The sequence below is a fragment of the Lissotriton helveticus genome, chromosome 1_1, assembly GCF_964261635.1.
Source record: "Lissotriton helveticus chromosome 1_1, aLisHel1.1, whole genome shotgun sequence".
Lineage (NCBI taxonomy): Eukaryota > Metazoa > Chordata > Amphibia > Caudata > Salamandridae > Lissotriton > Lissotriton helveticus.
This window is the reverse complement of record NC_136057.1, coordinates 139,938,069-139,965,713: the sequence shown is the minus strand read 5'-3', so window position 1 is coordinate 139,965,713 and position 27,645 is coordinate 139,938,069. Positions and strand designations below refer to the sequence as shown.

Genomic DNA, 27,645 nt, shown 5'->3' with positions numbered 1-27,645 from the left:
TTATGTTTTGTCTTGAAGCGTCCAGCGGATTGATTTGATTGTTATTACAGTACATAACAAACCGCTTCCATTTTGCTGCATAGCATGCTCTTGTGGTAGGGCGTCTAGCCTCTTTGACGATATTCATGCAGTCTGGGGGAAGATTGAGATATCCAAACTCTAAGATTTCAGGTGCCAGATCGCAAGTTTGAGATGACTGGGATCTGGATGCCTTATCCCTCCATGGTTCTGAGTGAGGAGATTGGGAGCAAGGTGTAGTTTTTGGTGAGGAACTACTGAGAGCTCCAACAGGGTTATGAACCAGGTTGACGGACCCATGTGGGAGCAACTAGGATTAGTGTCAGGGACTTATGTGCGAGCTTTCGAACCATTCATGGAATGAGTGGGAAAGACAGAAAAGCGTAAGCAAATATCCCTGACCAGTTCACCCATAGTGCATTGCCTTCGGACAATGGGTCTGGATACCTGGATGCGAAGTTTTGGCATTTTGCGTTTAGATGTGTGGCAAACAGATCTATGTGTGGGAAGCCCCACATTTGAAAGAATGGGAGGAGAACCTGAGGGTAGAGTTCCCATTCGTGGATCTGTTGTTAGCGACTGAGCAGATCTGCAATCTGGTTGTTTACTCCTGGAAGGTGTTTGCAGGGAGATATATTTTGTGAGTTATGGCCCACTTACAGATGTTCTGAGCTAACTGACAGCTGGAGAGTGTCCCCCTCCCTGTTTTTGTATGTATTACATTGCTGTCGTGTTGTCTGTGCGAATTAGGACAGCTTTGCCTACTAGATGAAGTTGAAACTCTTTGAGCAACAGAAAAATTGCTTGCTAGCTCGAGATGGTTTATGTGGAGTTGCTTTTGTTGCAGAGTCCACATGCTTTGAATGGTACTACTGCCAGGCATTTTGTGAAAACCCTGGGTGAGGTAGTTACTCCGAATGGGAGGACCTTGAATAGATAATGTTGGCCGTATACCACAAACCTGAGGTATTTGCGGTGAGCGGGGTAAATGGGAATATGAAAATAGGCGTCCTTTAAGTCCAGAAAGTCACCTTGCTGAAGGAGTGGGAGCACTTGCTAGAGTGTGACCATGTTAAAGGGGTCCGACTGAATGTATAGATTTAGTTCTCTGAGGTCTAGTATAGGCCTGAGAGAGCGGTCGTTGTTGGAAATTAAGAAGTACAGGGAGTATACCCTGGTATTGTAATGGGACTGACTCTATAGCGTGTTTTTCCAATAGAGAAAGAACCTCTTGCCTTAGAAGGGTAAGATGCTCTTGTGATATTGCATGTGATATTGCATGTGATCTTGGAAGAATATTTGGGGGAGTGTTTGAAAGCTCCAGGCAGTAACCATATTGGATATTTTGTAGTACCCACTTGTCTGAGGGGATTGAATTTCAAACAGGTCGGAATTGAGAGAGACGCGCCCCGACAGGAGTGGAATGATCGGAGGTGACAGAAGGAAGTCACTGTTTGCGGGGGAAGTGCATGTGGAGTTGCCTCTGTTTCTTCCCTTACCGTTGTTTCCTCTAAAACCTCCTCTGAAATAACCTCTTGATGAGGGGGATTGGTTGTTGCCCTTGTTAGAGGAGAAGGGATTTTCGGTGGATATATTTTTTTAGAACAACCCCTGTAACAGGAGCGGCGAAAGGAACTGTCGGAGGGACGGTCGGAAGCAGAAGTGAGGAGGCCGTATAGGATCAATACTGTAGTATTTATTGATGTTATAAAGCACAGCTCAGAAATGAGAAGGGACCTCTATCAGGATGGAAACAAAACAGTAATAAGATAATCCGGTTTCAGCACAGGGTTGTGGAGTAGGGTGCTCTCTGAAGGGTTCTGTCTGAAGTCGGTGTTCCGGGGTATCCAAAGGAGCTTCTGGGGAATTTAGGTTGGGTCCCGGAGTTCAGGATTTCACTCCAAGAGAAAGCAAGAAAAGCAGCGGTCAATAACTATGCCCTACTCGAGCTTGCTAACCATCACCGTATCACGTGCAAAATTGGTCAAAAGGATGAGGGCTAAGGGGAAAAGTAATAAGGAGGAGACAATCAAATTAAGCGTGGATCAGTCAGTTACTGATCCCTAATTCAGTTGCCCGTAACGCCCGCTCAACAACTCAATTGACTGAGGTGGGGAAGTTTAAGGCATGCGAGGAAGGGAGGAAAATCAGAGGATAAAAAAAAAAATAAACACCACCACAGAAGCATCTCTCCCCGTGTACCCTGCTCCCCGTGGTGTTCCTACACCCAAATCACATACCGCTAGATGCCACAACTATTAGTTGTGGCGGCTCGTGCATATCCTCCGGGATCCACCAGTCCTCAGTCCAGGTGTCAGGAGCCTCCGGAACCTTTTCTTCGGCGTCTTCGGGTCTGGTGACAGCAGCAATCTCTGGCAGCGTCTCTGCTTCTCTGGCGTCTATCCCGTTTTCCTGTTCCGGATGCTTCCTACAAGCTGACACACCGGATGTGTCGTCTCCCCGCCTTTTTCTGTCTGGCTTGACCTTTGTCGGACGTTGTGGATTGGTCGGATTGTGTATTCGTCCTGCCTCCCTCTGGACGGTGTTTCCGGGTCACTCAATTCGTGCTGCGGGACGAGGGAGAAGTCTTTTGTTATTTCCAGATTCTCTGACACGTTGTCGTCTTCACTAGTAAGGTAGGGCACCCACGAGGGTGCTACTGGGGTTTTGGTGGGGATAGTGGGGCCGCTCCCGGGGTATTCCTCACAGGAACCCCTATTAGTAGGTAACTGCAAAGCCCCCATGGACTTTGCGACCGCCGTGTCTTTCTTCATTTTCTCCAGCAAGGTATCAATCGCTGGGCCAAAGAGATGTCCCTTATCAAACGGTTGGCTGAGAATGGTGGTTAACACCTCAGGCTTGAATCCTGAGATTCTCAACCAAGCATGCCTGTGTAGGAGTACGCTAGTATTTACTGCGCGGGCTGCGGTGTCTGCTACATCTAGGGCACACTTGATAGAGGTATTAATGTTGAGTTTATCTTCCTGGATAAGGCCATTAGCCTTAGTCTTGTGTTCATTAGGTAGAAATTGCATACGTTTTTCCAACTCATCGTAATGAGCCCTATCGTAGCGAGCCAGCAAAGCTTGAGCATTGGGAATGTGCCAATGATAGGCTGCTTGTGAAGTTACTCTCTTGCCAGAGGCATAAATGAGCTTAGACTCCTTATTGGGAGAAGGAGCCTCGCCTGTGGTCTGAGTGTTAGCTCTCTTGCGAGCGTTGAAAACCACGAGAGTCTAAGGGGAACTGACCTCTGATATACGTGCGGTCAGTAGGGGCAGGCTTATATTTTTTCTCCACCCTAGGTGTAATAATTCTTGCCCTCTCAGGATGTTTAAATATCTCATCTGTGTGTTTTAACATGCCTTTAGGCATTGGCAGCGTATGAGTGTGTTTTTGAGAGGAACTAAGGGTCTCCAAGAGGAAATCCAATTCTAACGTCTCTTTATGGAGCTCCAGCCCGTGATATTGAGCAGCCCTGTTAAGAAGCTCAACATATCCAGTTATCATCAGGTGGGGAGAGTCTGGATGGATACAGATGAGGGTCATTATCTGTATTTGGGTCAGTATGATAATCCTCCCAAGGGTGAATGAAGTGTGGCCCATCCTGACCCTCATCCCCATCCCCGTCATCCTGTGGGTCAGGTGATGGTGGTGGTGAGTTTGAGTGTGTGATAAGTAAATTGGGATCAGTGGGAGAAGGTGGGTTGTAAGGTGGAGAAGAGTTAGTACTCACACTTTTCCTTTTGAGAGGAATGTGGCAATCCTCTGGCTGGTCTATTTTACGTTTATTTGGAAGGATGGCATGGATATGTCCTGTATCAGGGTTTATAACCATTTTTTTCTGCTTCCGATCCGGAGGCTGAGCATCGGGCCTAGGCTCTTTAGACCGGGTGTCATTCTCCTTACTCGCCAGTTTCGGCTCAGTGTTTCGATGCGGAAGATGGATTCTTCGTTAACGGTGGAATTGCTACCAGGAGATGTTTCGGTGCCAAAGGTGTCATTGGGCACTGATATGGGGCCGGATTGAGCCTCATCCGGAAGGCTTCTCTTTTGGAGCCGGGCCAGAGGGCGTGGCGTCAGAAACTTTTTGTTGGTGCAGACCTTGGCCCGAAGGCAGAGGAAGGACCGGAGCCTTTTTCCTTGCTTCTTCAGGGGCCAAGGGGATTTGTAAACTCACGGTACGCTGACCTAGAGTGACTCGTCCTTCTTTTCTTCTTGTTGCTGGATATGAGGAAGGAAGGTTCAGGGAGCCCCTAAATACTAAATGTAGGGGCGTTACAGGTAGGTAAAGTTCAGGGACCAATGGGTCCCTACCCTGGGGTGGGTACACCCCCTATTCTGCCACTCTCCAGTGGGAGGGGGGCAGGAGCCTGTTCCTGGTTGGCTGGGTCTCCCATCCTCAAGATGGCGAGTCCTCGAGGTAGTGCCTCACTTCGCCTCCCCCACCCTAGGGGTGGAGCTGGCAGAGGTGGGCACACCTCTCTTCCTCATTTTGTTTTTCCCGCCGGGTCTCCCGCCCAAAGTGGGGGGTAGAACCAGTGGGGACCTGTTGCTGAGTACAGCAAGTGGTCTGGAGAGGCTCACAAAGGCGGAATGACTTTGAAGCTTCTCCTTCGTGAACCCTGCCCATCCTGGGGTAGGAGGCTTGGCACCTCATCTCAGGGTGTGCATTGTTTCAGGCCCCCGAGAGCGGCAAGCTCTCGACCCAGGGGTCCAGAAACATGTCTGGGGGTGGCAGCCTCGGCGCAGAACTTGAATGGAGTCCTTTCCATCGACTGCTAGCGGTGTTGGCGCAGGTAGTCGGACCACCACTAGTTTTCTGGTCAAAGTTAGTCGAGTTGAGATGATACGCAAAGAATGGGGAACCGAGATCGATAACAATACCATCAAGGGTAGTGGATTGTGCGTCGAAGAGGTCCGCGAAACGGCGCCGAACCAGAGCGCAGCAATACACATCCGAACCCGATGGCGGAAAAAAACAATCTAACGATGGAGCCTTTGTCCATGCTCACTATCACCGAAAGAAGGAGTCACCTACCTCGTGACTGGAAAGACTTCTTCGAACAAAAACAAAGTGCAAACATTCTGACCCAACACTAGATGGCGAGCTATGCACAACATGTGATCTACAGCTCACATGCCTCGAACATAATATTTTAATACAAATCAAATTGGTATGAAGTTCAGCCTTTGAGTGTGTGATATCATTTGCTGATTGATGTGTACAACAAATGCTTAACACTTCCCTCTGATAAAGCCTTACTGCTCGCCCACACAACCCAAATATGAGAGTGCGGTGCTATACAATTTTACCTCTGCCTACCTTTGGGTTTCCATTAGGAAGTGGGTCAAAGGTGTCCCTACTGTGGTTGGGAACACACTAGATGCTGTCTCGGGGGTGAAGCGGTCCTTATCTTTACCCAGTTTTTTAAACTTGCTTTGTTTCAGTGTGGCTTCAAAATCAGCCATTTGCTGGTTTAGTTCATCCAGCCTCCTTTTGAGTTCTGCAGGTTTTATGTAGGCTTTCAATTGTACCTCAATCTTCTGTATATCCAGTTTTAATTCTTGTGTAATTCTTGTGGCGGTTTTGACTATGAGCACCAACGAATCCTGTGTACAGTGCCACGAGATTAGTGACCATTCTTTTTTGAAACTTATCATTTTGGAAAATGAAGGGCTCATTTTTGACCAGAAGACCCTGTGGTGCTATATTGTTCCTGAGGCACTCGGTCATTAATAGGCCGTGCAATGCTGCCCTTATTTGTGTCTTCCTCAGGTTGACTAGTTCATCCCAGCCAACAACACTGGGTCCTGGATCTGTGCTGCTCAGTCCTTCGAAGGGGTTGAGGGCTGCCAGGATTTCATCTACATCTTCCTCGCCGAATGTGAGTCCATGTTCTGACTCCATATTGGTGTGGTTGAGCGTGTGTTCTGTGTATATAATGTGTTGGTAGTATGTGTCTTAATAGGGAAAGGGAGCTCCCGCAGCTGTACGCTGCCTGTATACCAATCCTAACAAAAAGGGTTGACACACACATAGGAGGTGGCGCACATAGGTTACGCCAATACCTCCTCCTATACCCTTTTACTAGTACCAGCCCGGGGGCCAATTAAAGTTTTTTTGCTACCCCACGAGCCAGGCATTTTTTATACTCCACTCACTATCTAAACCCCACCACAGCACTCACATATAAAATCCCTCAAAAACACCACACATAGTCAAAACAATTGCTCCCACGCAATCGTCGGTCGCAGCACGCCGCATCCCGTAGAGGGATGCGATGACCCCGATGATGAAGCATGACACCAAGGGGCCTGTTGGTGTGTGAGGGGTACCCAAAAACAACTAGTGTGTTCCCAACCACAGTAGGGACACCTTTGACCCACTTCCTAATGGATACCTCTTGTTTGTAAATGTAACTCAGGGAGAACGAATCTATTTCAAGGTAATATTCTCTCTCTCCCCCTTTTTGTTAAGATTGGTACCTTTGGGTTTCCACAGGACTCTGGGCACACTATACCTCATTTGGTATAGTATATAACGAACCAGCTTCCTACAGGGAGAGCCTGATGGTTTACCTGCTGTTTTTTAGGCTCACTGTCCTCTTTTCTGCAAACATTCCTGCTCGACCGCAACCGCCTTGATTTTGGAGCGTTCGAATTGCACCAGCTCAGTGTCTTCATGCGTTTTCTCGTCACTGGACAACGCCAGGTCCTTCAAGGAAGACAGCCTATGCTTGGATTGCTCCATTGAGTAGTATACTCACCTTTGTTTGTCTTGAGTCTTCAAGGTCTTTGGTTGAAACACGGCGCACACATTGCAGCCCTCTACAATGTGATCCCTCCACAAACTTTCTCTCTCATTCTCAAGCCACCAGGTTGATCAAATCTTTCATGAAATCCCCAGTTTCGGGTTTCTTTGCTGCTTCTCAATTCCCTTGTAGTCCCCTCAATGATCCTGTTGATTTCATTGCCTGCTCCATTTTTCCTTGGATGTCTTCCTGAGAAAAACAATCTGAGGATGGAGCGGATGCCCATGCGCACTGTAGTCCTAGGGAGGAGCCACCTATCTCGTGATACTTCGAAGACTCTTCCAGGACAACAAAGTGCAATCATCCGGACCCAACACTAGGCGGCGATCTATCCACAGATTTGAATTCAGCAGCCCACATGCCTCGAACCTCAAATTTCCAGATTTCACAGCAGAGCTCTTGATCGTGCTTTCAGATCCAAAGGTAAAAAAACGATTGTGAAGATGGCGAACAGGGGCTACCGAGGCATATGTCTGAGGTCACTGGAGGATAGATACCAAAAAAAGAACAAAGAAAACATTCTAGGCCCAACCACTAAATGCACATCATGTGGAGTGCTGCAAGATATATAGGTTATATCAATATTGTGTTATATGGTCTCCATTTAGGTTGACATGAAATGCATTTAGTTAGTTCTTTTAGAAATATATCAAGTAAAAATATTCCAGAGCTTTGGCTAACACAGGGAGTGCTATGCTTCTCAATCAAATGGCTTCTAATCTTCCTGCATAGTAAACAACCATAGGTTATACCTGTTACCAGAAATCATAGAAAATCTAAGGAACTCACAAGGCCTATTCTACCTAAAGATACTCCAACCAGTTGCAGGGTCCGACATCCGGATTTATAAGTCAATTGCCAAGTAAGATACAAGGAGCAAAAGCAACACATTTGTATGCCATTTCCAGGTCAAGAGAAATTATAGAAAACACACTGTTTGTTTCAAAGACATAACACCTACCCCAGTATTTGGTGTGGGGTGCCTCTCTGCTACCTCCTGCTTTTCAACAAGAATGCCCCTTCTGATAGGGTCCATTAACCTAAGGCTCTTTCTTTTGCATTCACCTTAGAATAAGCGTAGTTGCTTTTAGACGTTTAGGGCTAGCGTCAGGTACCCTCTTTACCATGGCATTTTGCCGCTTGACTACTCTGCTTGTTTTGTCCTACTTGGTTCAATACTGACTTATTGTGAGGAAATGGGGTGTAGTAGATGGTGCGATTGTGTGACCTCAATGTGTAATAAACTTACCATCCCCTTTAGGACCAGTAAGTCTTGTTTGTGAAACCCTCAGCTCAACGCTGGGTCTCTGTGGCTCGGAGCAGTCAGGTTACACAAAGAAACAAGTGTTAAGCATTTAAACAGCACCAAAATAATTTCAGAAGAAATATATTTAACACTCAAGAAATCCGTCATCAATTTATTGAAAAAAATAGACTAATTTTATGTGTATTTAGACACCAAAACAAAAAAGAGACACCGGAGGTTTCCAGAGATACAGATTTTACAACAGCCTTCTGCCCTCCTGGGGAGAAATGTGAATGACTCCCAAGAAGGGTAACAATAGAGGCCCGACACTGGATGAGGTGTTCGCTCCTCCAGGCAGGAAACGCATGGGGTGTAGGTTCAAAAGGCAAGCTTCAAATGGGAAACCTCCTCTTGAAGGCCAAATGACTAAAACTTGGGAGAGGGGCTGCTCTATTGTCTGGGTAGACAGGGTGGCACTGCGAGCAGAGAGGGCGAGCCGGTTGCTAAACCGTGTGTGTAGCCCTCAGATAGCCACACCTAAGGGGTGGGCTGCTGAGCTCTAGAGACCAAGAGAGGGGCTCTACCATGTGGGAAATGGGTAGAATGATGCACCAGGGATAGCCAGATATCATACGTCACAGAAAGTGGTTATCAGGAGGGAACCTGGTAGATTGCCTACCAACCACACCCTGCGCTGAGGGCATTTTGGGAGCATAAAAACTGCACCCCTGGCATCCCAAACTCGGGTCCTAAAAGGACGAAGAACCAAAGAAGAACTAGCCTTCTGTACCAAGCACTCAGCGAAGAAAGGCTGCACCAACATGAACTGTGCCTGCGGAACCTGATGGCTAGCAAAGGAGCATGGACAGCGCCTGCTGTGTCCCGCCCGTAGAGTAGTAATCGGTGGAGCCCAGTTGAAGCAAGAGACTTCAAGGGTCAGTTGGCTGGCCTCCTGTTTGCAGGACACGGCCACAACAGCTAGAGAAGCCTGCTGGGGCATGTTGGTGGCTCATATCTTCACATCACCACCGTGGAGAACCAGCGACCAGGAGGAGACACTCAAAGGTGCACCCAAGTCTGCTGAACCCGGGAGAGTCAGAGTGCAGTTGGTCACCCAGAAGGCTAGTTACTGACAAAGGAAGGATAATGGTGTGACTCCGATACTGGGCAACTAGCAGTACAGTAGCAGCAGGACTTCTGCCAGGACAAAGAGGACTTCGGGGGACGTCGACCTCTGTGGCCAAGACTGCCTCACCTTGTTTGTGGACCGAGGAGTAGCTGCAGTAAGACACCTGTTGACTGCACTGCATCCACAGCATGCTTAATCCCTTGCATTAGGACCACTTACATATCAACCCATATAAAGAGAATGAAAGTGCCTGGTACTAGCTGAAGACTGCTCCTCCCATCAAGGTAACTGTTTGGGGACCTTTCTGGTGTTTCACCCTCCCGCATGGCTCACTGCAGGGTTGGTCACCTAAAGTACTCGCACTGATAATTACCAAAGCTTTCTTGAAAATGTTTATGTCAAATTTGATGAATTTGCCAATGCTTGTTCGCACTTAAGTAAAAAGGGCATATTTACTTTACTTTGTAAAAGCTGTATCTCCGGTGGATCATTTTCGTTTTACTGCCTAAAAATAGTCTCATTTTATCAATTGTTGTCAGATTTCTTAAGTGTCTTGACCATTTCTTCCAAATTGGTTTGGTGCTGTGTAAATGCTTTACACTTGTTTCTTTGTGTAAGCTTTGATGTTCAGAGCCATAGCTACCCAAAGTTGAGCTACACGGTTTAAAAAATGAAACCCACTGGTCCCAAAGGGATTGGTAAATCCATTATATGGGGGGACGCGCAACCACACCACATAATACATCCCATTCCCTCATATTGGTGCCTAGTGATGGGATCCAGGACTTGTTTGTAGCAGCAGAATACAGTTGTTTGGGACCACTGAGAATCTGCCACGGTGGACACCAAGAAAATGTTCATGTGCCTCACAAGCGTTTGTTGAAGTTATCGTTGACTCCAACAGACTGTTTCCAATGGAGTTCTAAACCGTTTGATGGAGTTGCGAAAAGATTTAGTAAGTGGTGGCAAAGTTCGTAAAAGTTCAAACATCCTGAGAAAGTTTCTCACAAAGTTTTAAAAAGTTCATGCAGACACTTTTTCTGCAAGGATGCATGGAACTCGACATGACCACTCAGTCCAACCTTAAGAGGGATTAGCTGAGGGAACTCTGTAGGGACCTGAAAATCTACATGGGGGCCAAAGTCAGGAAGAACGAGTTGATCAAGGCCATCGAGGTTAGGAAAAGGCCCAGAGAGTGCCTCCATACCTAGAAAAGGAATTGCCCTAAGGTAGTAGGGAAAGAAGATGACCAGGAGGAGGACGGCCTGAGTTTCATTGATCAAACCAGTGGGGCAGGTAGAAGCCTACACGTGATCTTTTGCCGTGAATAGCAATCATTCCATTTACATCATTCCTTGAGGCAACAATTCATATGATGCAATTATTAGAACTACCCAATGCATTTGGGGTTCAGTACCCTTGTTAGGGGTAACTATAAACCAAAAGAAAGAATTTCTGTAATACTCAGTACTGTCTAGAGCACTGACACTGTAGCTCATGCTAGAATCCAAGTGAACCACGAATCCTGGTGAAAAGATGTTATCAATCAGTGAACCATAACTCAAACTATCGATACCAGTGTGTCAACAATTGCAGTGCCAGAAAGAAACATGAAATAACCAGAAACTAATTATGCTTGTAAAAAAACTATGCACATCAAACATTGGTGGTGCTCAGATCAAATACAAATTATCAACAAAAATACTTGTGTGGAAATTCGCCATAACATTGTGCCTTTACACTTGTACACCACCATGCAGTCTGTCATAAAGGAATATGCTACTTACCAGTATGCATCTGTTCTTGGCATGTAGGGCTGCTGACATTCATATCTGTGCATAGATCGCCGCCTAGTGTTGGGTCCGGATGATTCCACGTTGTTGTCCTGGAAGAGTCTTCGAAGTATCACGAGATAGGTGGCTCCTCCCTTGGACTACAGTGCGCATGGGCATCCTCTCCATCCTCAGATTGTTTTTCACCATTGTGGCAGAGATGGAGTATAGTACAGTAAGAGATGTCCATGCAAAGAAGGAATGCTGCAGCTGCGACAGGCACCGGGGAGGTGGGTGGGCGGGCGATATGAATGTCAGCAGCCCTACATGCCAAGAACAGATGCATACTGGTAAGTAGCATATTCCGTTCGAGGCATGTGGGCTGCTGAATTCATATCTGTGCATAGAATGTATAGCAGTATCTCCCTTAGCGGTGGCTACCTGTGTCAGCTGCAGCAGTCTGGAAAAGAGTTTTGAGAACAGCCTGTCCTACAGCAGCTTGCTGTTTTGAAGGTACATCTACACAATAGTGTTTTGTAAATGTATGTGTGGTGGACCATGTGGCTGCTCTACAGATTTTGTGATAGGAATGTTACCCAGGAAAGCCATGGATGCCCCTAGCTTGCGTGTGGAATGCGCCCTAGGGGGAACTGTTAAGGTGCGTTTTGCTTTTAAATAACATATTTGGATGCACTTAACGATCCATTTGGCTATACCTGATTTAGAAATGGGGTTACCTTTGTGTTGCGGTGAGAAAGCAACAAACAACTGTTTTGTCTTTCGAAATGCCTTAGTTCTATCTATGTAGTATAGCAGTGCTCTTTTGACATCAAGAGTATGCAAGGCCCTTTCAGCTACTGTCTGTGGATTTTGAAAGAACACTGGCAGTTCTATTGTTTGATTTATATGAAAATGGGATACCACCTTTGGCTTGAATTTAGGGTTGGTTCTGAGAACTACTCTATTTGCATGTACTTAAATGAATGGCTCTTGAATAGTTCCGGCTTGCAGCTCACTAACTCTTCTTAGTGAAGTAATGGTAATAAGGAAAGCCACCTTCCAAGTGAGAAATTGTAGTTCGCATCAGTGTAGTGGTTCAAAGGGTGGTCCCATAAGTCTGGTTAAAACGACGTTTAGGTTCCAGACTGGTGAAGGTGGGTGCCTTGGAGGAATTACGCGCTAAAGTCCTTCCATAAACGCTTTAATTGCTGGCACCCTAAATAGTGAAAGGTGTTGCCTATTTTGCAGATATGCTGCTAACGCAGCTAAATGTATCCTGATGGATGAGTAGGCTAAATTGCAACGCTGTAGGTGCAAGAGATAGCAAATGATGTTTTGAGTAGAAGCATCAAGTGGGTTAATGTCATTGTTACTACAGTAAATGACGAAACGCTTCCACTTTGCTGCATAACAAGCTCTGGTAGTGGGTTTTCTTGCCTCTTTGATAATATTCATGCAGTCTGGAGGCAAGTTTAGGTATCCAAACTCTAGGACTTCATGAGCCAGATCGCCAGGTTGAGCTGTTGCGGGTCTGGGTGTTGGATTTCTCCATGGCTCTGAGTTAGAAGATTGGGTGTGAGTCGCAGTCTTTGATGAGGCACCACTGACAGTTCTAGGAACGTTGTGTACCACGATTGCCTTGCCCATGTGGGAGCAACTAGGATCAGTGTCAGCGAATGTTGGCGCATTTTGCGTGCCACCAGCGGTATTAAAGGAGCTGGGGGAAAAGCGTACGCAAATTTGCCTGACCAGTTCATCCATATCGCATGGCCCTGCGACTGCGGATGTGGGAACCTGGCGGCAAAGTATTGGCATTTTGCGTTTTCGCTTGTTGCAAAGAGATCTATTTCCGGGTGTCCCCACCTCTGGAAGAATGGTTGGAGCACTTTGGGATGAATCTCCCATTCGTGCATCTGTTGGGCTGTGCCTGCTGAGCAGGTCGGCTACTTGGTTGTCCTTGCCTGGGAGGTGCTGTGCCATGAGAAACATGTTCCTCTGAATGGCCCATTTCCACATTGCTTGAGCTAGGTGCGACAGCTGTGGTGAGTGTGTTCCTCCCTGTTTTTGAATGTAATACTTGGCTGTCATGTTGTCCGTCCGGATCAACACAACTTTGTTGCTTAAGTGTGTCTTGAAAGCTTTTAGGGCTATAAAGACTGCCATCAACTCGAGAAGGTTGATGTGCATCTTCTTTTGCTGTACAGTCCAGAGTCCCTGTACTGTGTAGTGTAGGACATGGGCTCCCCATCCTACTAGGGATGCGTCCGCGGTTAACACTATTTGTGGGACAGGCTCTTGGAACAGTCATCCCTTGCAAAGGTTTTGTGGATTCCACCAATGCAGAGAGTTGTATGCTCGACTGGTCACCAACGCTAGGTCTTTCAATTGCCCTTGAGCCTGGTTCCACTGCCTTGCTAGGCAGTCTTGGAGCGGACGCATATGTAGCCTGGCATGAGGGACTATGAATATGCAGAAGGCCATCATGCCTATTAGCTGCATAAACACTCGAGCTGGTAGTGAGTGTTGGGGTCTGAATTTTTGTAATTATGTTTGCATTCCCGTGATCCGTGCTGTGTTGGGATATGCTTTTGCTGCCAGTGTATCTATTGTTGCTCCCAGGTACTGTTGGACGTGGGAGGGTTGTAGATGTGATTTTGGGTAGTTTAGTGAGAATCCTAAACTGTGCAGGAGATGTATGGTCTTGGACATGTGGTTGGCACATTGCTGGGCTGTTGGCGCATGTATCCGCCAGTCGTCCAGATAAGGGTACACATGGATGTGTTGCCTTCTGAGATGTGCTGCCACTGTAGCTAGACATTTGGTGAACACTCTCGGAGCTGTTGTGACGCCAAATGGTAGGACTTTGAACTGGTAGTGTTGTCCCTGAATGGTGAACCTTAAATACTTTCTGTGAGCAGGGTGTATTGGTATATGAAAGTATGCGTCTTTTAGGTCTAAGGTCGCTAGGAAGTCTCCCTGGCGAAGCAATGGTAAGACTTGCTGGAGAGTGAGCATGTGGAAATGCTCTGACAAAATGTACAGGTTGAGGGTCCTGAGGTCCAAAATTGGCCTGAGAGACCCGTCCTTTTTTGGAATGAGGAAGTATAGGGAGTATACTCCTGTTCCCTGATGTTGTAGTGGGACTGGTTCTATGCCCCCCTTTTGCAGCATACTGATGACCTCTTGCTGTAGTAGTGTTATATGTTCCTGTGACATTGGACGGTGCACGGGTGGTATGTTGGGTGGTGGTGAGGTGAGTTCTAGGCAATAGCCATGTTGGATAATTTGCCTGACCCACTTGTCTGTGGTGATATTTAACCAGACTGGCAGAAATTGTTGTATTCTTCCCCCGACCGGTGTTATGTGGTCTGGGGTAGTTCCAAGAAGTCTCTGCTTGGTGTTAGTGGAGGATCTATTTGCATTTTCTCCACGACCTCTTCCCTTGGTATTGTTTCCTCTGTATCCACCCCTGTTGGTGTTCTTGTTGTATGTGGATTGTGTGTTACTTTTGTAGTTGGAGGATTGCTGTGACGTATTACTTCGCGCTCCTCCTCTATAAATGGAGCGACGAAAGGAGCCCCGGTGTTGTTGGGACTGGAGAGCTCCCATAGACTTCGCAGTTTCTGCATCCTTTTTCATTTTGTCCAGAATTGAGTCAACTGCTGGACCCAAAAAAAAGTCTGGGTTGATTGGCTGATTAAGAATTGTGGATTGGACTTCATTCTTAAAGCCCGATATGCGAAGCCATGCGTGTCGTCTTAGCAGCACGCTTGTATTGATTGATCTGGCAGCTGTGTCTGCTGCGTCTAGGGCACATTTAATTGAGGCATTGATGATGAGGTTTCCCTCTTGTATAAGTTCATCTGCCTGCTGTTTGTAAGGATCAGGTAAATGTTGGAGAATGTCTTCCAAACTGTCGTAGTGCGCCCAGTCATATCTGGCCAACAAGGCCTGTGTATTGGCTATCCTCCATGAGTTTGCTGCTTGAGCTGCTACTCTTTTGCCTGACGCCTCAAAGATTTTTGACTCCTTGTCTGGAGGTGCGGCCTCTCCAGTAGTCTGGGAATTTGAACGTTTACGTGCGTTGGATACCACTAAGGAATCTAGGGGTAGCTGCCCCCTGATGTATGTAGGATCAATAGGTGCAGCCCTATATTTCTTTTCGATTCTCAGGTTTATGACCCGTGCTCTCGCAGTGTCCTTAAAGATGTCACTTGCATGTTTTAATACTTCTTTCAGCATTGGGAGTGTTTTTACGTGCCTCTCAGATGTTGTTAATGTTTCAAAGAGGAAGTCTTCCTCAATAGCATCAGAGTGCATATCTACATTATGGTAGGTTGCTGCTCTATCTAGTAGTGAATTAAAGGCCATTGTATCTTCTGTGGGTGATGGCTTAGTAGGGTATACTGCAGGGTCTGTAATGGGCAGAATCCCTTCAGTGTCTGGTTCTCCGTCCCCACCCCATGGCTGTGAGTTTGGCTCTGCAATTGGGTTTTGTGGATAACCAAACCCAACATCTGCATCCTGATCTTCATCTGGGTTGTAGTCAGAGCGTGCAGGGGAGGTTGGGGCATAAGGAGTGGTAGGCATAGCTGGACTAATAGGTTCAAAGAATACAGGAGAGGTAGCACAGTCTCTTTTTCTTTAGGGGAATTTTAGAAAAGTCTTCTTTTGGTAGAGGTATTTTCTAGTTTGTATAAACAGTCACTTTACGAGTCTGTGGGTCAATATACAGTTTTGACTGGTCTTCTGTGGAGGGATCTGGATGAATAAGCTCCTCTTCCACAGTCCTTGGTTTTGGTGCTGTAGCCTTTGGTTTGTCTTTGTTTGGGTCAACGCTTTTTTTGGGGTCGACCGCTTTTGGTGGTTGTATCGGTTTTTGATGTCTTTCAACAGGTTTTGTCGGTTGAATGTCTTTGGCTGGCTTCACCACCTTTTTCGGACCGAGCAGTGTGGTCGGTTCAACAGTGTTTTTCGGTGTTTTTGGAGCCTGCGGTTTTGTCTCAATGCCCTTTTTCGGCTCGATGGGCTTCGGCTCGATCGATTTACCTTGGTCCCCCTTCGGTTTCGTTTTTGGTTCGACGGCAGTTTTGGGCGTAGGCCTTGTGCTTTCGTCGACTGTTTTTTTCCCCTTGTCGATATTTGAGGCTGTTTTGCTCGATTCGACGTGCTTCTTGGGGGTCGATTCGACGTGCTTTTGTTTTTGTGTCGAATCGACGTGTTTTGTCTTCGAGGTTGACTCGACGGCTTTTGACTTCGAGCTGGACTCGACAGCTTTGGTCTTCGATGTCGACTCAATGGTCTTTGTCTTCGAAGGTTGTATTGTTACTGTGGCCTTCGGGTCCACGCCCCTTGGCTTAGTTACCTTCGGGTCGACGTAATTAGGTCCGAAGAAGGTATTGTCGACGAGTTTCGGTTTCGATGGAACCGATGTCGTATGTTGTGTCTCAGAGGGCTCTTTGTGTGTGTTCTTAGCCGGGCGGTATTGCGGGGCTATAGAACGAGGTTGTTGATCTCAGCTAAGGCCTGCTGGCGATGCCTCGACCTGAGTCTCTGATAGAGGTGTAGTGTCTATATGGGGCGGTGTACTCACAGTTCGCCCCTCGTCGTCATCGGAGTCGTCTTCAACCGCTACGATGTCCTGATCATAGTTCTCGAGATCGACGATTAGTTCTCCCTCTTTGGGGTAATATTCGGAGTCGGGCTCCGAGTATTGTTCTTCGGCGCTCGCTAGATATTCTTCATCATCGAAGATGTTTTCGGGCCCTGGCGCCGACCGTTGCATTTCTTGCCTCGCCGCCCGTCGATTCCGGATAGTCTTTTTCGATCGAAACTGGGCACAGGCTAGGCAACTATCTTCATTGTGATCTGGAGATAGGCATTTGTTGCACACTGGATGTTTGTCTGTGTGCGGGAACTTTGAGTTGCACTGCGGGCAGTACTTGAATGGACTTCGTTCCATCGACGGTCGGTCCACGTGGTGTCGAAAAGGCCTCACGGCCCGATTCGACGACCGGAGTGCAACAAAGTTATAAAAAGTGTATCGGTACCGAACGCTGAACAATACCGACGGATCCGAAGGCCTTTTGAAAAGTTTTTCTTGATTTCGAACTTGGAGAGTAGGAAATTATATCCGAAACCAATAGCAGAGAAAAACAATCTGAGGATGGAGAGGATGCCCATGCGCACTGTAGTCCAAGGGAGGAGCTACCTATCTCGTGATACTTCGAAGACTCTTCCAGGACAACAACGTGCAATCATCCGGACCTAACACTAGGCGGCGATCTATGCACAGATAGGAATTCAGCAGCCCACATGCCTCGAACACAAAATCATCTTTATGCAGCATTGTCTTTCCTGTATCGTAGTTGCTTTACACCTTTAACACTTATATATGTATATCGCTCCATCTTACCTTAACATCAGCAATGAGGGCATCCTCGTCTTCAATGCCAGTGGGCACACACTTCTTGTGCAACGGCAATGACTCAAGCTTATCAACAAGACTGCGCAGCCCTTCCAGTTCAAAGTCAGTCAAGTAAATTGGAGAGTTGTCCTTAGGGGCTCCAGCAAATGACATCTCTGTGGGAATGTTTCGTTCACTGCTGCCATGCGAGCTGGCAGATTCAGATGATTCTGTGGACACCGTTCGCTTTAGGCTAAGCGGGGCATTGCGCATGCACTTTCCTATGTCAAGCTTCTGCACTATCACTCCAGAGCGACCATTAGACACAGCGTTGGTCAGGAGACAGCGGCGGGTACTTTGCTTCTTGAAATCCTCTTCAACCACATAGTCTTCATCATCATCATCGTCATCATCATCATCCTCCTCATCCTCGTCTTCCTCATCATCTTCAGACTGGTCCTCATTCTTTACATGCCGTTTCCTTCCAGATTCTGACCCATTCAGCTCCAGCTCTAGAGGATAGTAAAAAACAGAAAATGTGTTGAGGAAGCCTAACAATTTACTAAGCCTCATGCTTCTGCCTCATCTTTGAAGTTACATATGAATTGCACGGTTAAGAAATAATTACCAACCTTTGGAAGCAACCCTTTATGATGTGTACTAGGTATTCCTGCAAATTCTTCAAATTGCATAGCAGGATTAGGATTGCACGAAGAACATTTTGATATAAAGATCTAGGATTCCAGGTAGAACCAGGTGTCAGGACCAGGGTATCTCAAACGTGTGATCTCTTTCTAAGCAACTAGTATAAACGTGATTCCAGTGGGTCACTGGGACCATCCCTTTGGTAACACTCTTTCTCCTCTTGTGGCATCAGAGGATTTCACACAATTTAGTCCATGGTTTTAATTGATTTATTTGTAGATTTTTTCAAAAAAAGAAAATTCATTTGAAAGTTTCAAAATCATTTGCATGGTTTCATTATTCATTATTCGTCAATAAGGCATCATCATTATAAATTAAATCCAATGCATTTCGGGCTAGCTTCGAGCCCTTCATCAAGGAATAACACTGTTAAGAAAAAGTAAATACCACTTATTTGTGAGTGTAGACCATGCGAATATCTTCCACAAAGTAACACATTCAACTCGCAATGAACAGAACATGTATGTCTGTTTGTCATATCAAATGTCATATTGAGACTGTCAAGGTACAGAAATGGGAACCAAAATGCATAAATACACTTGATGGAAACAAAAATATACAGAGCCATGAATTCGTTGAAACAACTTACATGCCTGTCTTTGTTTGTTCTACGTTGAAACGCTAAACATAAGTGAAAATAGGAAAATTAGTGTTTGCTAGCTTTGGGTTAAGCCGTCAAATAATGAGCTGAAATAAAATATTGGTGTTGTACTCACTGACCTGTAGTCTTACGATCACGGATCTGAAGAACCGCGGGTTCCTTCAATTTCAGTACGTCTACGGCAGCGGTGTTGCCGTTCTGTTTAAATTTTTGTTACCGGTTGCGATCACGTGATCGACAGTAACTAAAAAAAGACTAGTACCAGACCGGCCAAGTTGAGTCTGTTCTGAATATCGGGTGCTAGCTAATATATATGGTTTTGAAGGGAAATGTAAACAAAAATGGGCATGAAAATAAAAATAATAATAATAAAGTGATAGGAGTTATGGAGTGTCGAAAAGATAATAGTAGCCTCGAACCTTGACAGAGAAAATGTGTGGCTTAGTGACATAAGCAATTATCCACTAAACAATCATGAAAAACAACTACTACAACAAGCATTGGAAATGCAATAGGTCTCGCACCATTAGAGTTAGTGCTTTTAGAATTGTTTATGGGTTTTCTTTGTAAATGTTTAGCATTTTTGTTTCCTGTAGCCAATGCTAAAGTATTACAAATAAAAAAAGCCATAAACATTTCTAAAAGCTCTAACTGAAATGGTCTGAGAACTATTGCACTGTGTGAGGGTGAGGGGTTGAGGGTGAGTGAGGATGAGCGAGAGTGAGGGTGAGTGAGGGGTTGAGGGTGAGTGAGGGGTTGAGGGTGAGTGATGGTCAGGGTGAGTGAGGGTGAGGGTGGGTGAGGGGTTGAGGGTGAGTGAGGGTGAGTTTGAGGGGTTGAGGGTGAGGGTGAGTGAGGGTGAGGGTGAGTGAGGGTGAGGGGTTGAGGGTGAGTGAGGGTGAGTGAGGGTGAGGGGTTGAGGGTGAGGGGTTGAGGGTGAGGGGTTGAGGGTGAGGGGTTGAGGGTGAGGGGTTGAGGGTGAGTGAGTGAGGGTGAGGGGTTGAGGGTGAGTGAGGGTGAGGGGTTGAGGGTGAGTGAGGGTGAGGGGTTGAGGGGGAGGGGCTGAGGGTGAGTGAGGGTGAGGGGTTGAGGGTGAGTGAGGGTGAGGGGTTGAGGGTGAGTGAGGGTGAGGGCGAGTGAGGGTGAGGGGTTGAGGGTGAGGGTGAGGGGTTGAGGGTGAGGGTGAGGGGTTGAGGGTGAGTGAGTGAGGGTGAGTGAGGGTGAGGGGTTGAGGGGGAGGGGTTGAGCGTGAGTGAGGGTGAGGGGTTGAGGGTGAGTGAGGGTGAGGGGTTGAGGGTGAGTGAGGGTGAGGGGTTGAGGGTGAGTGAGGGTGAGGGGTTGAGGGTGAGTGAGGGTGAGGGTGAGTGAGGGTGAGTGAGGGTGAGGGTGAGTGAGGGTGAGGGGTTGAGGGTGAGTGAGGGTGAGTGAGGGTGAGGGTGAGGGTGAGTGAGGGTGAGGGTGAGGCTGAGGGGTTGAGGGTGAGTGAGAGTGAGTGTTGTGAGAGAGGGGTGATGAGGCCTGGTTGTTGTGAGAGAGGGGTGATGAGTCCTGGTTGTTTTGAGGTACAGCTGATGAGGCCTGGTTGTTGTGAAGTATCTGACTTTCTTGTGAAGACAAGTGCGTCATAAGCTTAAACGAGAGCCTTGCATTCTCTGTTCCCGATCCTTGCACCCATGCATGGCTCGGGTCTCAGGGCAGCTACCAGGAGTTCTAACAGCTCTCATCAGGTTTCTACAGCTAGTTCCCCGGTTTTGTGGGCTGGGCATGAATAGTGGGCAAGAAACAGCTAATTATAGAAGGGCCGCTTTTGAATGAATTAATTAATAAACCTTTACACCGCAGATATTCAAAGGTCAAGCCACTGATGAGTTGTGATGTTTTGTTTTGTAAGAGGTGTTAAGCTGACTTGCAGGCGCCGGAGACAATTCACACGGCAATTTGCCCGCCTCCGTTTCAGTTGCAGACTGTTTATGAGCTCAGCAGCAAGGTTTTGGTTGGTTAATCATAGGAACCCTCAAGAGGTGTAGAATTAAATGTTAAACCTGAGGTAGGATGGGGCCTTCCCACGGCTGCATTTATCCACAGTCCGGCTTCCAGGAAGAGGTGAGGTGAGTGGCACACGTCTGTCTCGTACAGCTTTTCCTTGGGTTGGTGAGCCTGCGGGGGCTCTCGTAAGTCAGGCTGCCCTGTTTGCCTCTGGAGAAAGACAAGCCCTAGCTCGTCTGCAGCGAAAGTGGGGGTGCTGGCTTGTGGCCATGACAGACGGTACACTGAAAAGCAGAGTGGAGGGCGGCCTCTGAATTCCAGCATGCCCTGACGTGTCGGCGGGGACAGAAGTGTATGCAGCCCCTCCTCCCCCCACGCTCAAGGCTGGCAGCCTGAAGGAAGAGACAGCTGGAGCGGTGGGTTATGTGAGGAATCTTTCACTCGAGTGTGCCGGGTCAGAGGCCTACCTCTAGGGTCAGTGAGCAGAGCCTTGTGTAATGTGTGCACCTGCAAACAAACCAGGACAAGCACAAGCGCTAATACACACAGCCCTGTACACACAACGAGTAACGGCTTGAGGAGGTGAGGGAAGGGCTAAAGGCAACAATGTCACCGGGTGAAAAGAAAGAGAAAGCAGGGTAACCTGACCCAGGAGGGGGGAGGAGGGAGGAGAAATGCGTCTCGGCTGGAGCAGGGGGCGGAGCAGGGAGAGCGGGCTTAGAAATGTACTTCACACGGCCGGCCGGTCGTGAAACTGAAAGCATGGCCGGCCGGCCGTGAAAGCCTTTGATGCCGCAGGGGGTGGAGCGGCACCAGCTGGGAGAGTAGGCAAGGCAGGCGGCTGGGGGCATGTGCACGCGCTTTTAAGCTCAATGCGCATGCGCATTGAGCTTAAATTTCTCGTGCACTGCAAGGAATCGCCACGATTCCTTGCAAGTTGGATAAAGAGTGGATAAGCCACCATAGTCTCGCTTGCTCGATGCGCATGCGCATCGACAGGCGAGACCTAAAAAGGAACATCATTCGTACCCACTCATACAACAGACAATTTAGAACTTGAAGTTAGTTTCTTCAAACTAATGCGCAAACTTCGTCTACGACATTTTTTTGATAATATTTTACCGAAAACCACAATACAAGAAGCAGACCAATTACAAGGTTTACGCTCTTCAAGCTCTTTCCAAGCACCTGTCAGCCACAAAACAATAGACATCTTTGAAAAAATGGTGAAACATGATCTCACTAAAATAAAACCCCATCAACATGGCAATAAAAATATCACTCAGAAGGATTTGGATACCCTGAAAAAACTATCCACCAATGAAAGAATTATCTGCACCAAAGCAGATAAAGGAGGTGCAATTGTTATAATGGATCGAGACATGTACGAACAAAAAGTATTGGAACACATCAATGATACGAATACGTAAGAGACTAGACCAAAACCCCACTATGGAATTCACAAAAAACTTGCAAATGATCATTGAAAAGGCATATGAAATGGGTGTGATAAATGACAAAACAAAAAAATTTCTTTCTAAAGACAATCCTAAGAGTCCAACATTACACATGGTCCCGAAAATTCATAAAAACTTAACGGATCCACCACTACGACCAATCGTATCTACCAGGGGTAGTTTGCATGAACCCATAGGGCAGCTGTTAATACCTACAACCTTCGGTTAAAAATATGGAAACTTACGTAAAAGATACCACCGATTTTTTACTAAAGTTAGAAACCATCAAGATTGAACCAGAGGAACAATTAACATTATGCACAGCTGATGTACGTTCACTATATACCAGCATACCCCACTCTTTGGGTATTGAGGCTATAGAAAAAGCTTTAGTAAATACGGACCTGGATGTTGCTTTTCAATCATTTTTAATGGAACTCATGCTTTTCTCCTTATATCAAAGTTATTTTAAACACAATGACAAATGGTATTTACAACTGGTTGGCACTGCCATGGGCAATTCGGCAGCGCCGGTATACGCTAATCTCTTTATGAAGTATTATGAAGAAAAGCACATTCTTTCCAAAACCACATGGCGAGAAAACTTAAAACTGTTCATCCGATATATCGATGACATTTTTATAATTTGGTCAAGCTCCAAAGAAGAACTGCACAAAGCCTTGACAGAATTTAATGAAATAGATGAGAGAATCCAACTAACGTGGGATATATCAAACACAACCATCACATTCTTGGATGTTAGAGTAAATCGTACGAACAAAGGACTTGAAACTGACCTTTATGTCAAAAGTACAGACAGGAATAACATGCTGCATTACAGCAGTTTTCATGAACATAACCTCAAGAGATTCTTACCTTTTTCCCAAATGGCTAGAATAAAAAGAATCTCATCAGAACCAACCACAATGGAAAAAAGAATAATGGAAACAGAAAACAAGTTCAGACAAAGAGGGTATCCGTCACACATCATGGAGGAATCAAAACACAAGCTCGCACAAATCAACAGAAGAACACTACTACAACCAAGCAAGAGAAAAGAGCAAACCAGGATAGTTGCTATATTTAAATTTTCAACATCGAGTAACAAATTCAAAAAAACAATACTCAAACATTGGCGAATGTTGACTCTGGAACCCGACTTTAACAACTGTTTCAAAGACCCCCCCCTTATTTGCCTTTACTAGAACCAAGAACATAGGAGAAATGATTCAACCACAAATAGCAACAACTGAAATGTTCAAAGGCACCAAACCATGCCACAACTGTGGACATTGTATTAATATTGTGAGGGGCAAGAAAATCAATCACCCTATGAAGGGTCAGGAAATTAAGCTCAGAGTGAATGCAACTTGCGATACATCTAATGTAATATATGCACTGAAATACCCTTGTGGCAAATTATACATCGGAAAGACTGAACGACGTATCAAAGTCAGAATCACAGAGCACAAGTCCAACATCCGCCTCAAGAATGTGAAATCTACAGTTGCAATGCATTTCTTAGAAGAAAAACATAACATTGCACAATTAAAGTTTCTAATCTTGGAAAGTATCAAAAAGATAGAAGGCAGAGACAATACCAGATACTTATTACAAAGAGAAAATTCTTGGATACACAGATTATGTACTCAGAAACCGAACGGACTTAACGAAAGGATAGAATTTTCATGTTACTTGTGAACATGCTCCAGCACTGCTACTTGGTACAACTGTGAACTTATACACTGTTATATATATACTTACTAGAATGTACTATGAGATCACGGCATAGCTCATCGCACTAAGCCACACATTTTCTCTCAGTCAAGGTTCGAGGCTACTATTATCTTTTCGACACTCCATAACTCCTATCACTTTATTATTATTATTTTTATTTTCATGCCCATTTTTGTTTACATTTCCCTTCAAAACCATATATATTAGCTAGCACCCGATATTCAGAACAGACTCAACTTAGCCGGTCTGGTACTAGTCTTTTTTTAGTTACTGTCGATCACTTGATCGCAACCGGTAACAAAAATTTAAACAGAACGGCAACACCGCTGCCGTAGACGTACTGAAATTGAAGGAACCCGCGTCGCGGTTCTTCAGATCCGTGATCGTAAGACTACAGGTCAGTGAGTACAACACCAATATTTTATTTCAGCTCATTATTTGACGGCTTAACCCAAAGCTAGCAAACACTAATTTTCCTATTTTCACTTATGTTTAGCGTTTCAACGTAGAACAAACAAAGACAGGCATGTAAGTTGTTTCAACGAATTCATGGCTCTGTATATTTTTGTTTCCATCAAGTGTATTTATGCATTTTGGTTCCCATTTCTGTACCTTGACAGTCTCAATATGACATTTGATATGACAAACAGACATACATGTTCTGTTCATTGCGAGTTGAATGTGTTACTTTGTGGAAGATATTCGCATGGTCTACACTCACAAATAAGTGGTATTTACTTTTTCTTAACAGTGTGATTCCCTGATGAAGGGCTCGAAGCTAGCCCGAAATGCATTGGATTCAATTTATAATGATGATGCCTTATTGACGAATAATGAATAATGAAACCATGCAAATGAATTTGAAACTTTCAAATGAATTTTCTTTTTTTGAAAAAATCTACAAATAAATCAATTAAAACCATGGACTAAATTGTGTGAAATCCTCTGATGCCACAAGAGGAGAAAGAGTGTTCCCAAAGGGATGGTCCCAGTGACCCACTGGAATCACGTTTATACTAGTTACTAAGAGGCGTTTTTAGGGGTAACAACACTACCTGCGGTGAACCTAAGAAAAGACAAACCCATATATTCAAACAGCTGTGCATCCACCCAAAGTACTGTGATCTCTTTCTAAGCCCCACAAAGAAATCTCTGTTCCTCCAACCTGCTGCTAGCCAATATACCCAGTTTTAAAAAGCCCAGGTCTGGGGGTAAGGCTCTCTCCTGCCTCGTACCTTCCCTCTTGAACAAAATGCCCCTCCATCTGAGAAATAGTGAATCTACACCTCTGTTCTAGAAAAACCGGAAAACCTGGCTCTATTCATATGCCCATAACCCTTCTTCCCCACTGCTCCCCTCAGCTTTTAGCACCAGGACATTAGTTGGAGTAGCAGTGCGCTCTATAAATATACCCACATAGACATATCTAAGCAAAATTCAAGAAAACACAGAATCAAAGAAACTTTTAGAACTGAGAAACCACAGAAGCAAAGAAACTTCGAAACTGGAGAAAAAAGAAATTATCTTGATGAGAGGAATTATGGTTCCTGATAACTTCATTCTTCTAATGATGGTATCAAACTTGGAGAATGGTTTTCTGTAGTCTATGGTGTGGAATATGTATAGCACAGCATATTGGCCGAAGCTTCTTATTGCTAATAATTACACACTGACTCAGCAAATTGGCTGGTGTCTCTTAACAAAAAAGATGAGTCTCTCAACTTTTTTTAACCTCATATTGTCAGTTTTGCCACGCAAGTAGAGGGGAAGGCTGCTGCCACTAAAAGTCTTGTTACTTACCTTGGCAGTTCTGTTAGGGACCAACCCTGAATTGTGAGCCAGAATGTAAATGGTGAAAAAGTTGATAGAAATTAAATGTTTCTGCTAAGAACAAGTAAAAGGCTCCATGGCAAGAATTGCCTGCTATTCTTTGATTAACTGGGCGCCAATGTAGACTGCGCTAATAGGACTATTATGTGCTGTTCTTGATTCTTTGGTTATCAGGAATGCAGCTGCATTTTGCGCCCAGTTTCAGTTGTCCAATGTGCTTTGCTGGGGTGGTGAAATAGACTGCATTGCCATAATTAAGTCTTGACTGAATAAGAGAATTGATTACTGGCATATGACCATTTGAATTAATGTTTTGACCATCTAGTATCAGTGAGGAGTTTCTTCAAGCGAAGGAGGGACATTCTCCCGTGGCAGGTGGCCAGTGTAGGTAGCTGGCTCGCTATATAGTATTCTAAAACGAGGTGGATGTATAGAAAGTCCAGGTATGCTTTACTAGTGTACAGGGGCTTTCCTTAAAAGCCTCAAGTGCTAGATTTGTGTATTGTGATAGAGGGAAGGGTTAGGCATTTGTTGCACATACAGTCAATAAATGACACACTCAATAAGGAAATCTGACAGTAATTTAGAAAAATAACAGATTTTTATATTAATTTAGACACCAAGATCTACAGGACTAGGTAAGTACTTTAAAAGTTAGTGGTTTTCAGAAACAAAAAATACAGCTGTCAGATTTGAGGTATGAGCCTCGAACGTGGTAATGTTATCCTATTGAAGTACTGCGTAGGGGTACTTCAATTGAGTTACAGAATTGTTATTCTGGACTTAAGGTAGTAGGTGCCAAGGTCCTTAGAACCACCAGCAGTTTTGGTTTACCTGTCCTAGTGTGTACGGATTCACGGGTGCTGGTTACAAGGGTAGCAAAATGCTACAGGTGGGGACACTTAGGGGTCTTCAGCTTTTATCTGTTGTAACCACCTGAGAGGCCGGTGAACTAGGAAGTGAGTGGCAAACAGGTACTGCCTCAACTTCTTCAGAGCCCAGACCACAGCAAAGGCTTCCCTCTCAATTGCACTCCAACGGCGCTTTCGGGAAGTTGTCTCCTCCTTATGAAAGCAACAAGTTGGTCATGTCCACCATCATTTACCTGGGCTAGGACTGCACCTATGCCATATTCAGAGGTATCGGTCTTACTGCTTAGAGTAATCTGGAACTTTCATGACTGGGGCAGAGCAAATGGCATCCTTCTACATAAATCCTTTTGACAGCTCACTGCCAAGTTAACTTTCTTTTTCATTTTCTTTGCGGTACGTTCTGTGAGGGGGGGTCACTATGGACCCATATTCAATCATAAACCTCCTGCAATACCCAGTCAAGCCAAGGAAGCCCTGATTTGGGTCAGGGTGTTTGGAGCTTCCCTGTCCAGAATTGTCTGGATCTTGGGTTGGAGTGGCTGAGCTTGGCCTCAACCTACAAACTAAGTGCCCACCTGGAGTGGAGAACGCAGATTTTTCTTTGGCTCCAAGGGTCAGACCTATCTGCCAGTACCCTGGTGTAAGATCAAAGGTACTCAGATACGTGGCTGCCCCTAACCTGTCAATTAATTCGTCAGCCCTAGGAATTGGATGTGCATCAGTTTTTGTCACAGCGTTAAGACCTCTATAGTCCACAAAAAAACTAATTTCTTTCTTTTCACCCTTGGAGTGAGGTTTGGGGACTAAGACAACTGGGCTGGCCCAGGGGCTCTCTGAGAGTTCAATGACACCCAATTCCAGCATCTTGCTTACTTCAGCTTGGATGCGGTCTCTGACATGATCAGACTGCTGGTAAATTTTGTTTTTAGCAGGTAGGCTATCACCAGAGTCCAAACCATGGGTACCCCAGCTAGTCTGATCAGGGGTCGGAGAGAAAAGCTCAGCATACTCATTGAGGGCCTGCCTCCAATTAACCTGTTGGACAGTGATGGTCTGACAAGACTATTGCAT

At 45.7% G+C, this 27,645-nt stretch overlaps 1 protein-coding gene across 2 annotated transcripts in view; it reads right to left on the bottom strand.

Moving 5' to 3' along the window:
- Window positions 1-27,645, bottom strand: part of KDM2A (lysine demethylase 2A) — a 789,087-nt gene that overhangs the window by 327,394 nt on the left and 434,048 nt on the right. For both annotated transcript variants that reach the window (XM_078657462.1, XM_078657547.1), the window contains one exon: window positions 17,396-17,898. In XM_078657462.1, coding sequence (XP_078513588.1) covers window positions 17,396-17,898 — 503 coding nt within the window. The remainder of the gene's footprint in view (window positions 1-17,395; window positions 17,899-27,645) is intronic.